The sequence below is a fragment of the Amia ocellicauda genome, chromosome 23 (assembly GCF_036373705.1).
Source record: "Amia ocellicauda isolate fAmiCal2 chromosome 23, fAmiCal2.hap1, whole genome shotgun sequence".
NCBI classification, from domain to species: Eukaryota; Metazoa; Chordata; class Actinopteri; order Amiiformes; family Amiidae; genus Amia; species Amia ocellicauda.
The window spans coordinates 15866087-15878296 of NC_089872.1; the positions used below are offsets into that span (position 1 = coordinate 15866087).

Below are 12210 nucleotides of genomic sequence, written 5' to 3' on the forward strand. Positions count from 1 at the left end.
ATCACTCTTGAATCACCCTTGGTACCCTTAAGCTGCAATGCAAATGAAATGATTGAAACTCAGCAAATATGTTACTCACTTGACCAAACACGTGTCATTTTCAATGCACCGTGTTAGGCAGTAAACAAGAACAATACCTCTTGCGATGAATTGGAAGGTGTACAGCAATTCAAGGACAAAGGAAACAAGTTATGGTTGAACTAATCTCTCAGCGGCTTCGGTTAGCGACAGCCTCTTCATGGGGAGTATTTGTCTGAACCAGTTGGGATAGAATCACTTGTCAGGTTACGGAAGAAAGAAATCAATCAGTTTTGACATGCAGTTGATTGCTCCATTAAATCACTACCAAGGGTTTGATTTGGCTCATCAGGTCAAGCGAAAAAAAAAAACACAGTGAAAGAGAAATTCGGTGGTAAGTTGTATTTCAAATGCATTAAAACTTCTGCTTCCAGTTGATCTCTTAATGTCTTAAGTGACCTAATGGGCCTTGAAGCTACCAGCACATATAAAACAGATGTATAGCTTGCAGGAATTTAAAAAATAAAAGTATAATTGAGCACTGTACAACAGAGCAGGAATACATATGCTTAACAGCAAGATTTAAACAACATTTAGAGATGATGAGGAAAAAAGTAATGTTCATTTATTTAGAGCAGGCATGTCAGACTCCAGTCCTGGGCAGCCGCAGTGTCGGCTGTTCTTCTCTTCCAACACGAGCTCTCAATTATTCAATTAAAGTAATTATTATCTCAGCTAGGCTTATCTGAGACTTTCACATTTTAGTTACAGCAGATAACTTCAAATATGTTGACTACTCCACATATTGTACCTGCAGAACATTTCAGAGTCTGGAGGGGAGTGTTAAATTCATATAATTAATCATTTCATTAAACCAATTAAGGATTTAAGCGCTGGGCTGGAATGAAAAATCACAAGATACTATGGCCCTCTAGGACTGGAGTTTGACACCTGATTAAGAGTCAGGTTTTGAATAATGTAGCTTTATGTTAGTCACGGCTAAGGTATTGCTTTGGGCTAGGGTTAGGGTAAGCTTTTCCAGTAAATGTAGATTTCCATTAGGGTTGTATTTCTACTGGGTTAACGAAGATGGATTGAATTGCAATCAGGTGTAGCTTAATATCTTGATGTTGGTTATTGTTACGATAAATAATGGCCCTCAACCTGATATATTCAATGCACTCACTTTGCTTAACAACTAATAAACCAGTATTTAAACTAGTACTAGTCATACAACTAAACAAGCTTTTTTTTTTTTTTCCCAGTCTATCACAATTTTAATTCCAACTGACTGAAGGCTATGTTTTAGGGTGCATAAAACTGTATAAAAGGAAGAAAATTAAAAATCACCACCATACAAATAATGTGAGTGTTTTCATTTTGTAACAAGACACAAAGCATACTGTTTAATGTAAATCTATCCGAGTGTGTGGCATTACCTTGGAGTTCTTTGACTATAAAATATTAATTCAGTGTAAGCAGTATGAAATTTAGGTTTCATATTCTTTGTTTATGTAAATATAGCTGCGTTCGAATGTGCACTAATGGTCAGGTTTCGATCATGTATTTCGAGGCGAGAGCAGGGAGCAATACACCCTGTTGACACAATCTGCACTGAAGGGCATTTCAATTGATCTAAAAAGACGAGCTAATTAACTTGCGAGTTAAATAAAATTAGCGGGAATACGTTTTAATGACAACTTTGCCTTTTTGTCGGGAAAACCCCGCTGTGTGCTGTCATTTGCACCGATGTTATATATGGTCAGGGTCAATGTATCCCTCCGGAAGGCCACTAGATAATCGGCCCAAGTGAATGGGGAAGGTAATTGAGTTCCCAGATCTCTGTATTAAAATTAAGAGACAGTTCCTTAGACTAACACAGAGAGCACAGCAGTGCCATTAATAATGAAATCGAGACAGGGATGAGAGGTTCCCGATTAGCCAACTGTCATTTAGCACCTCCAGCACACTATTTTCACAGGCTCCCATAGGGTCTGAGGTTACTCTCCACAATCAGCAATGCAACCACTCGCTTGTTCACTCTTCAGCTTTTATCTCTGTGAAGTGAAGGTGACAATGAAGATCTCTGTTTTGAGAAAGTGTTGGCAGTCCTCCCACAATGCCTACTGGACCGTTTTCATCACTTTCCATATGGCTATATCTGAGTTCGTAATGCAACACTGTCCAAATAGTTTCACACTGAGCTACAGTCCTACGGCGCCTGACTTTGAAAGCTGTCTTTTTAGACACTTTCAAATTTAACAGTAAAAAAAAAAAACAAGCTCAAAGCTGTAGACAAGATAATAATGGGTTTCTCAGAGGAAGACCAAGGAGAAAAAGCTGATAACAGGGAACACAATGTTTTTACACTACTTTGCTGGCTAACATGATTTCTCTTCATTTCTCAAGTATCTGGTATAGAGAAGAGCTGACCTTAACCTGACCTGAATATTGCTGAAGAGCTAAACATTTAATTCAGAAGACTGAACTGAAAAGAAAAGAATAACAATAACTATAATTGCATTACGTGCAGTATAAAAAAAACAAATATGAGGATTTCACATTTTCAATCCCGCTGCAATTTATTGACAGCTATAATAACATTTTTTTATGATAATCAAATCCAAATGTCTGGAGACTGCATACATTTTGTAAAGGAACGAGAAAGGGATATTGCTTTATTTTATACATGAAAAACTGGTTTTGAAAAAGGTGTCCCTGCAATGGCAGCATTTACAGTTTAATCCTCCTGTTTGCCACTCTGTTATCATGCATCTGTGTCATGCACTAATGATGCAAATTGTGTGCATTATGTGAATACACAATGGAGGAAATGTACGCAGCTTGAAAGTCATGACACTCTGGTAAAGCCCCATAAAATTTAGTGCAAATCAGACAAATGAGTGCATGGCAACAGTTTCAACAGCTGATACCAAATACCCTCCTGCTACTTCCCCCATATAAACATCATTCTTTCCGCGGGTAGAAACCACCACCGCTGCTTTGGTATAAATTGGCCTTTTATTATCCCACTTTATAACAAAAATGTTGCTCATTGTCAGCAAATGTCATGGCAGCTATTTTGGCAATCAACTTGGTCAACAAAGGAACGCCAATTCTATTCAATTCAATTCTCAGAGAAGGAAAAAAGATGATATTATATTGCAGGATTTGTGAAAACATGGCTAGTTTTCATAATTAGCTAATCAGCAGTCAAAATGACAATTGTATTCTCGCCTATGATGTCAGTGTTATGGAACAAATTGAAAAGTCTTACTAACAAACTTCAAAAACACAACCTGGACAAACAGCCCTAAATATCAGGGACTAAAACTGAATCCATTAAAATGATGAATTAGACAAAACAAATGAGACTTGAAATGTAACCATGTGACAAACACACAATCCAGAAAGAGATAAAATTCAAAATAAATATAATTTTTCATGCATGTATTGTGAAATCAGAACTTAATTCAGTCTAAACAATGTCATCTCTCCTGTTCAGATATGGTGATGGTCTCCATAAAGCTATTGTGATATATACATATATTGTAATATAGTGATATTGTGTGTTTTCTTGTGTGCAAGGAACTGGTGGCACAGGAAGCTGAATTCAGCTGCCCAGCACCACAGGCAAGCATGGTTTTGAATCACAAGAAGGTCAAACAGCTTGTGAGGGAAGTATTTCATATTTTCTCCAACTGCTTAACCTTAGTGCGGGTCTGTTTTTTCCACGCACAGGCTATCCGAATCACATGTTGTCCCTGATAGACTTATCTCAGCAACGGACAGCTCACAAAGGACTGGGAAGCTCTGAAATATTTATATTACAGCTTTGTTTTTGTACTTCTCTCCTAGGATTACAGAAATCACATTCTAGTAGGTTAAACCCTTATTAACTTCCATTCACTAATATAGCACAAATTACTTGGCCCCTTGTACTCAAGGAATCAGGTCTGACTTATAAAGCCGTATATAATACATCTTTCTTTATATATATGTATTTTCTTTCCAAAACATATTTCTCCTAAACTACAAGCTTTGGGAATCCATCCCAAAATGTCCAGGCGTGTGCAGATGCCATGATGTGTCAAGAATGCTAGGCTACCCGCTGTAACGCTGTAAGAGAAAAGGAAAAGGAGTACTTTATGAAAATCTGAGACTGTGTAGGGAACAACTGAATCTTACAAAGGATCTGGGGCATGCTGTGTGGGATGATGCTATTTTATTTAACTTTCATATTTATTCCCACTGCCTTGGAAAAAAGAAATATAGCACAATACTGACAAATTCTGGTAGCCCAAGCCCACTGCTTCTGTCTAAATATAACATTCAAGATGAATTTCTTCTTCCAGCACAGCAAGATCATCTTATAATTTTTGGCCTGTTGAAAACAAAACTGTTTGATTTAAGATCAAAATGTGCTAGAGTATTCTTGCTTTATAATATTTTCACGTTGGATTCTGTAGCCTTGAATCTTTATGGCATATTGTACAATACTCTGTTAGTCAAGCATGCAGCCGTCACTCAGTGTGAATGCTACAGAACACACTCTTCAGATGTAAGTCATTGTACTGTGTTTGTCAGATAATGAATCAAAACTCTGACACCACTCCACCTAAGGTATGTCTCGTAAAATCAATATATCTCTCTATTTATTGCTCCATTTTATCAATATCCACATTATGTATCAAAAATATAAAATGTTGATTTTACTCTCCCTAGTTTGTTGACTGACATCTGAGACTGTATTATCAGAAATATTCTTTAAAAATTGTCAACAACTGTGTCATATTTTTTTTGGCCAGATTTGGTCTATGTTCCATTACTTATTACAAAATTATACACCCCAGACACCACTCCGCCGTTATCCAAATTTCCCACAGCATTTCCATTGAGAAGGCAAGTGGTCGCATTCAAGCAATTCAGAGGAACATCTTGTTTTTCACAAAAGACATAAGTGCCCTTATCTCAAATTTGCAGTTGTTACACAGTGACTTATTTGTAACTGTGCGGTTCAAGTAGCACAAATAAGATTTCCCGAGACAAAAATAAAATAAATGCAACAGGAATACTGTAAACATACATTTACATTTTGAGATAAGGACCGCTGTGTTGAATAATAACACCGCTTGAGACAAAGTGCGATTTCATATTTTGCCATCAGCTTGGAGGATGCTCCAGTACTCTACACTTGGAGCCTTTCCAGAATCAGTCATCCCAATACATCCCAAGCTCAATAATTTTTAAATAATTACCCTAGAAGCTACAAGAATTTAGTTTATTTTATTTTATTCTGGAGTAGTTGCCATGTTCCGTGTAGAGAATATAATATAAGAAGCACTTAACAGAAATCATTCTCTAATAGCAATTTTAAGATACTGAAAGAGAGCAAATATTTGATTAAAAAAAAATATGGGAAGGTTCCTTTTGGATATTAAATAATTTAACAGCAAAACTTGTCATTCTGATGACTATAACCTTGAACTCTTCCCCTTAAACATTTGCTTTATTAACATTTCCTTATTGGAGATCCGATATTCTCCTAGAATCAAATTACTCCTTTTCCCGTTCTGTTCATTTCTATGAAGCAGACATGTTAAAGTATATGAATGAGCAATGACCTTGCCATGTGTATTGCAGATGATGGCTATTTTGCCATTCTGCACAATTGTGAAAGGAAACAAGAACATACATTTATTGTTAAGGTTCTGTGGAAACCAATGACGAAAACATCTGTGAAGCCACAAAATACCCGATTTATTCTGAGAGTGGTGATACAGACGTTTCGAGTGGCATAGTGTGTGTTTTTCCCAGGGAGGGTTAATGGTAACTACAATTATGACTATTAAGAGACAACATGGCAGTGGAGCAGCAGGGTGTGATATTTTTGGGCAGGGTGGTGTTGGTATGTGTGAGATTGTCACATGTAGGACGTGGACAATAAGAGTGACTATGATTCTCTGAAAGCAGATCTGGGATGTCCTAGTTATGCTCCCGTAAAAACTAACTTTGATATGTGCACGAAGACTGACAGGGATATGCAGCTCTGACAAATACATTAAGTACTATTTTAAATAATATACACCCTTGCTAATTACAGCAAAGCACATAACACATGTTGCAGGGTTTCTGTCTGTTACTGTGGCACAAAAAATATTAAATGAGTTACTATTGCATTGCTTAGGGCTTTTATCTCACTGCAAGTAGCTTAATGATTTCATTTCTATCTGTGACAACTCATAAAGACCTTTTAATTATGGTATGGTTAATGACTCTAAAGGATATTTCCATTGGAACAAGTAGAGAGACCCTGAACTACCAACTAGAATTGAGTGAATGTTATATACCCAATACTTAGTACAGTGGGTTATTGTTACAAAATATTTAAATGTATGTTTAAAATATATGTCCTGTATTACCTTGTTTTTTGGTGGTAAAAATATTTGATATTAGCTAGTATTCACTGCATTGTATTCATACTAAGAGTGACTAACAAGGACGAATGCTATTGCCATAATTCCTTTTAAATCTTTGCTCACCCTGATATATAATTTCCCATGCCCTTTACTAGGATTGTGTACTCTTTGTGACAGTAATTAAACGAGAAGGTAAGGAGGATCTGTCTGTTGCAGTGAATTATATTTAGCTATTGACACTGTTCAAAATGCAGGCTTAGGGCACTGTACAGGCCTTATGGAAATACTTGCATGAGACTATAAATGTCATCACTAAAGTGTAAGCTATCACAGAAGATTTAAGACTGCGATTCCCTTTCTACTTTGTACGTTCATCGGCAAATGTGCCTCTTAATCGGAGTGCTTTGAACCGGAGCGGGCCGCAAACTGAGTGAGTGGTGTTTCTGATACATTACCCCTTCACCTTCAATAAAACATATTATAAAATATATGGGGAATAATACAAATGTTCATGTTAAGTGTTCTTGATTCCATCTGTATTTCAGGGGCTGTCTGTGTATTTACACTACATGATTCTGTTAAGTGGTCTGGGTTTCCAGGAATATCTAATTGCCTGCATTGATACCTGTGCTATGGCATATTATACAAGAAAAAATGTCAGCGTAAAATACATGTAAAATAGTAATGTAGTACATCATTCAACTGTCATGGTAAAACCTTGATTGACAGTAACATGCAGTTTACTTCTGTGAGGCTGTGCTTTTCTTTATTTGTATTTGATTTAATTTAATTGGGTGTATTCAATAACTTAGCTGTATTTATAAGGGTTTGATATGGCACAGTTTATACTGCATACTGGATGCACATTTCTGTCTGTCTACAAGGCAAGCTTTACCAAGACAAGGAGGAGAACATTTTCACAGCTGACAGACTTAACAGCTTCCATGACCTCCATGAATCTCAGTGCAATGCAGTTTGTGGAATAACAGAAATTTAGAGAACAGATGGGATAAACTAGTGATTGTCTGTGAACTAGATGATATCTTTTCAATTTCAACACGTTTCCAACAACTGTGATTTGGTCTTCGAATTAGACAATGTAATCTGACCACTTCAATAACCACAGCTTGTTTGCTGGTATCTCCATTTCATGGTGGGAGACAACGGCCACATCTATTTTCCCATCCTCTCAAAATAAAATAAATAAATAATCACGAGTATAAAATTTCTTATTAGACCCTGTGGCCTTTTCTCTTGAGTTATATAGACACAGTTTGATCTCTGAACACTAATAATTGAAATTTGGATGTGTCCAACTTTATAATACTTAAAAAATACTTTTCCTTCCTGGAACTAAATTGATTCTTATTCACAGTTTGAAAACAAGGGTGAAACAGGAATAATATTTTCTATAGATTATTTATGTATGTTCCAATTCTGACCAGAATACCATACAGAAATAAATAATATAAAAATAGATAAATCACATTCTTCTCATAGATAAAGCTTGCCAGATTTAATGGGATTTGGGGAAGATTGATTTAAAAAAAAATGTTATTATTCTACTCTTCTTACATATAGATGTGAAATAATCAAGAAGAGATATCATTGATTGGATTTAAGTTCATGCTTACCACTGTGCATTAAATAGCTCCTTCACTCCTTGGGCATACTTCTGATAGTGCTCCCACTCCTTCCTTTCATTTTCTGTGACCAGTGTCTCAGTGGCCAGTTTGGGTATGCCAAGGCCGTCAGCAAACAGGTTAGCTCCTCTGTCAGTAAGCATGACATGGTCCGTCTGTGTATATTAGATTTAAATATGCTGTTAAAGCATGCAGACCTGCTTGGAAAACAATACAAGCACACATGATTCAGTCACCAAATAAGCTTTCTACATGACAATGCATACACCTCTACCCCAATATAACACGGTCTTCGGGAGCCAAAAACTCTTACCGCATTATAGGTGAAACCGCAATACATCAAACTCACTTTGGTTATATCCAAATTCGCATTATATCAGGGTAGAGGTGTATTTCAAGTGTCACATTCAGGAGGTATATGCAACAGAGAAAGTGAAAGGTTACCAAGCACAGTGCAACATAAACTAAGCTTGCAGCACAAGGGGTTAACACACGAGTGTGGAAGGGGTGTAAATTGAATTGTGGCAGGGCTAATTTCCCCGCCTTTCTAACTATGCCTTGTTAGGGGATTTCAGACGGCACTCTCACCGGAGAAAGGCGTTGGGAATCTCTAATGAAAGCGTGGTAAAATCCATTATATTAAAAGTTCGAGTGTCATGCTTAAAACAGAAGAATTAGGCCTTTGATATGTAGTATCACGGCCCCTTTAAGCTAACCAATGAGCCTGGCAGAGGAGTGACAGATCACCTCAACCTGCCTATTATGTATGGTAACACAATCCATAACCTCTGAGTCACATCTGCGGTTAAATCTATAACTGCAGTGTGAATTTCCTCACTCAGACACCTTCCCCAGATAGATCACAGCAGAACTAATAAAAAGAGAGGTCTTCAATTTACCAAAGTGCAATTCCCCACTAGCTTTTTCAATGTAATATTTATCAACCCTTCTTTCCTTTCTCGCCAACACCGGACTGAATTGTTTTACTCAGGGCCTGGTTTGGAATATGCATGGCACAGATGGAAAATTGCATCTGTGTCGGGTATTCATTATATTAAATGCTGCACATTAAACGAAGAAGTATTGAATGTTACCGAGTGAACAATAGATCATGCCATAAATGAAAAAATGCTGTGATTATCAACATCTAATTATAAGTAAGAAATTCAATCATTAAAATAAAATGGAATGAAAGAAGAAGCAGAAGTAAACGTTAAGAGTATGTGATGAATATTTGTGATGAAGATCAAGACTGAGAATTTACATTTTGTACATCTAGAAATCTAGCAATATAGTGTTGTACTCTACCCACACAACCCCACACATACTTACATGTTTGTACATATTGAAATTCTCACAAAGCACATGTGTGAAATTGATACTTTATACTGTGAAAAGTAGTACTGGTGGAAAACAGAAAAAGTTCAAATTTAGAATAATGCCAAGGTTTCAAATTGGGGGCGTGTTCATTCGATCATTATGGCTGTAATAATTATGACCTTTTTTGTCAACACTTTCAACACCTTAATCCTGACATTCCAAATAACCGAAATAACGATGTATATTTTTGAATGATAAAATGTGAAATACTGTACAGAAAAAATACATATCGATAGCAAAACAGATTAACGAGAGAGAACGTTGATTTTGAATGCTACCTGTGTGCAACATTTCCAGGTTCTTCACAGGAACCCATGGACGGGTTTAACATTTTTTTGGAAGGGAGGCACAAACACATTTATGACACGTGGTTCTCGCCTCAAGTACAAGTATAGAGGTGTCGAGGGAAATCCCAGCCTGCTGTGAACATATGACACCTAACTTGGAGAAGCACTGTGGTGAGGACCAGAGTGTCAGTGTGTGAGGTAGTCTATTTGCTCGATGCACCGCACTGCAAAGTCTCCGGCGTTTCGCACAGACGTGTTTACACTTCAGGAGCCGCTGGAATTTAAATTGAAGCTTACGGATCACAATCAGTTTTGTTTTTCAACAGGGAAGGGAATAGGAAATTAGAGAGTGTATTGTTGTCTCCGTTTTCCAGTCATTTGATGAATAAATCCAATATGAGAAGGAAGCGTCTAACAATGTGGACTAATTGAAAAAAGGTATTTGTATTATACTGTATTTACAAAGACAAATAAAGAAAGTTGACAGTGTATGGAAACATCATTTCATTAGGTTATGAATTAATATCCAAATCTATGGGCAACAGAACTCATTTATCTTGCAATATGTTTAATTGAAAATCTTAATCAAACAACACTTTTATCAGTCAGATTTGTGAATAACAAACAAAAGTGCACAACAAAATGTGCTTTCATAATTAATTTACTTTGTTGATGACTGTTCATTTGTTATTTCAGATTAAAAGTATACCCACTGCTTCTCAATGATAAAAAACTAATTACAAAAGGTTTATATCTACTACATAAGGTTTTCTACAGTTCTAAATATATATATATATATATATATATATATATATATATATATATACACACACATATATACATCTCTCTCTCATATATATATATATATATATATATATATATATATATATATATATATATATCTCTACCTATCTATATAATTTAACTAGACCAAATCAAAACTTTGACCTACCCATAAATTGCAAAGTGAATTAATTATTACATTAAGTTATTCTAGCACTTATTCTACAAATACCTCATTCTCAGACTCAAAGGAATAAAGTATCTTATATTTTTCATAATTTCAACATTTTACTAATGTCTTTATCTCAACTGTCCCAATGTACTGTCCAGGTGTGCATGAGGTTTATTATATTTTAATTAGTATAATAGACATTTTGGGGTGATCGTTCTTATTTAACTAAAATATAACAGGTCTGAAAGTGCAATTTCTATACATTTAACAACACTACCATATATTCAATAGAAGGAATATGTAATGTTGAATAAAATGATTTGAAAAGTCACAGACATCACTAATGCACACATCGTCCCATAGCTGTGGGATGTGTCGAGCGATAAGGAAATATGAATAGGACGTGTAGACAATTACAAATTCTCATGCTGATAGCAGAGCCCACACAGCGAGATCTATCCACTACGTTGTGGAAAAATAACACTTTTAACACAGTTCTTCATTTTTTTCTCAGGGTAAAAGCCATCAAACATTAACATATTATTCAAAGCGTCTAAACTTTTAAATATTAAAATGCTTATTAATGTCATTTTTCTTTGTCAGGCGAACCTCGCTTTAGATCACAGGAAAGAACAAGGGGTCAGTGAAGCTTGATAGCTACATTGATCAAGGACTGATGAATTTTTAATATAAGACTGTTAAACATATCTGCCAGTCCTGAGTTGGACCAAGGTCTTTTAGGGAGGTTTAAGCAGATTTCTTGAATCATCAATTCTGCTGGTTTAGCTTGGTTAATTATATGCTTATTTACAATGTCAAAGGTTTTAATTCTGAATGCTCTTGTCTTCATTATTATAACTTGGCTTTCAGTGACACAACAACCACATTTGACTGAGTGGGCTAACTTTGAAAGAGATTTGCTTCCACACATTGCCCATAATAATGATGCAATCTCAGTAGAAGCATCTACAAATTATTTTGGTTTAATTTTGTTACAGCTGAAATACTGTACTGTTTTGCTTGGTGTCTCTTTCTCTGGGGTCTGTGTTTATATCGTTTTACATGTTAATTTCCTATAATTTCCTATAAGCACGCATAAAATACAGCACATATAGCTGTGTCTTTACTGTATTTTGTTTCCACACCATTCAAATAACATCTTGGATAAGGTATTAAATAGCAGAAATACAAGAATGCCAAGTACATCCATTATAATATTACTTTGAGGCCAAGAAGAGTTCCTTTTTTAAAGTTTTTATACATTATTATTTTGTACAAACTAAAATAATTCCACAGTGCTCCTTGTGTCTTCTTATAAGACCAAAACATTTAATTGTAATTTTAAAATGTCTTACAATAGATTTCACATCAACGCCCATTTTTAAATCAAATCTACAATGACATTTTTAACCTTGAAAAAAAACAACTTGATTCTGTCAGAGGAAAAGCCATATTTCATCATTTAGATCTTCAAAAGATTTTCACACCGGTATGACATAAACTTTGTA

At 35.6% G+C, this 12210-nt stretch overlaps 1 protein-coding gene across 3 annotated transcripts in view; it reads right to left on the reverse strand.

Moving 5' to 3' along the window:
* The window catches only part of LOC136719153 (isoaspartyl peptidase/L-asparaginase), a 145984-nt gene that overhangs the window by 12131 nt on the left and 121643 nt on the right, over positions 1 to 12210 (reverse strand). For all 3 annotated transcript variants that reach the window (XM_066697003.1, XM_066697004.1, XM_066697005.1), the window contains one exon: positions 8072 to 8235. In XM_066697003.1, the coding sequence (XP_066553100.1) occupies positions 8072 to 8235 (164 nt within the window). The remainder of the gene's footprint in view (positions 1 to 8071; positions 8236 to 12210) is intronic.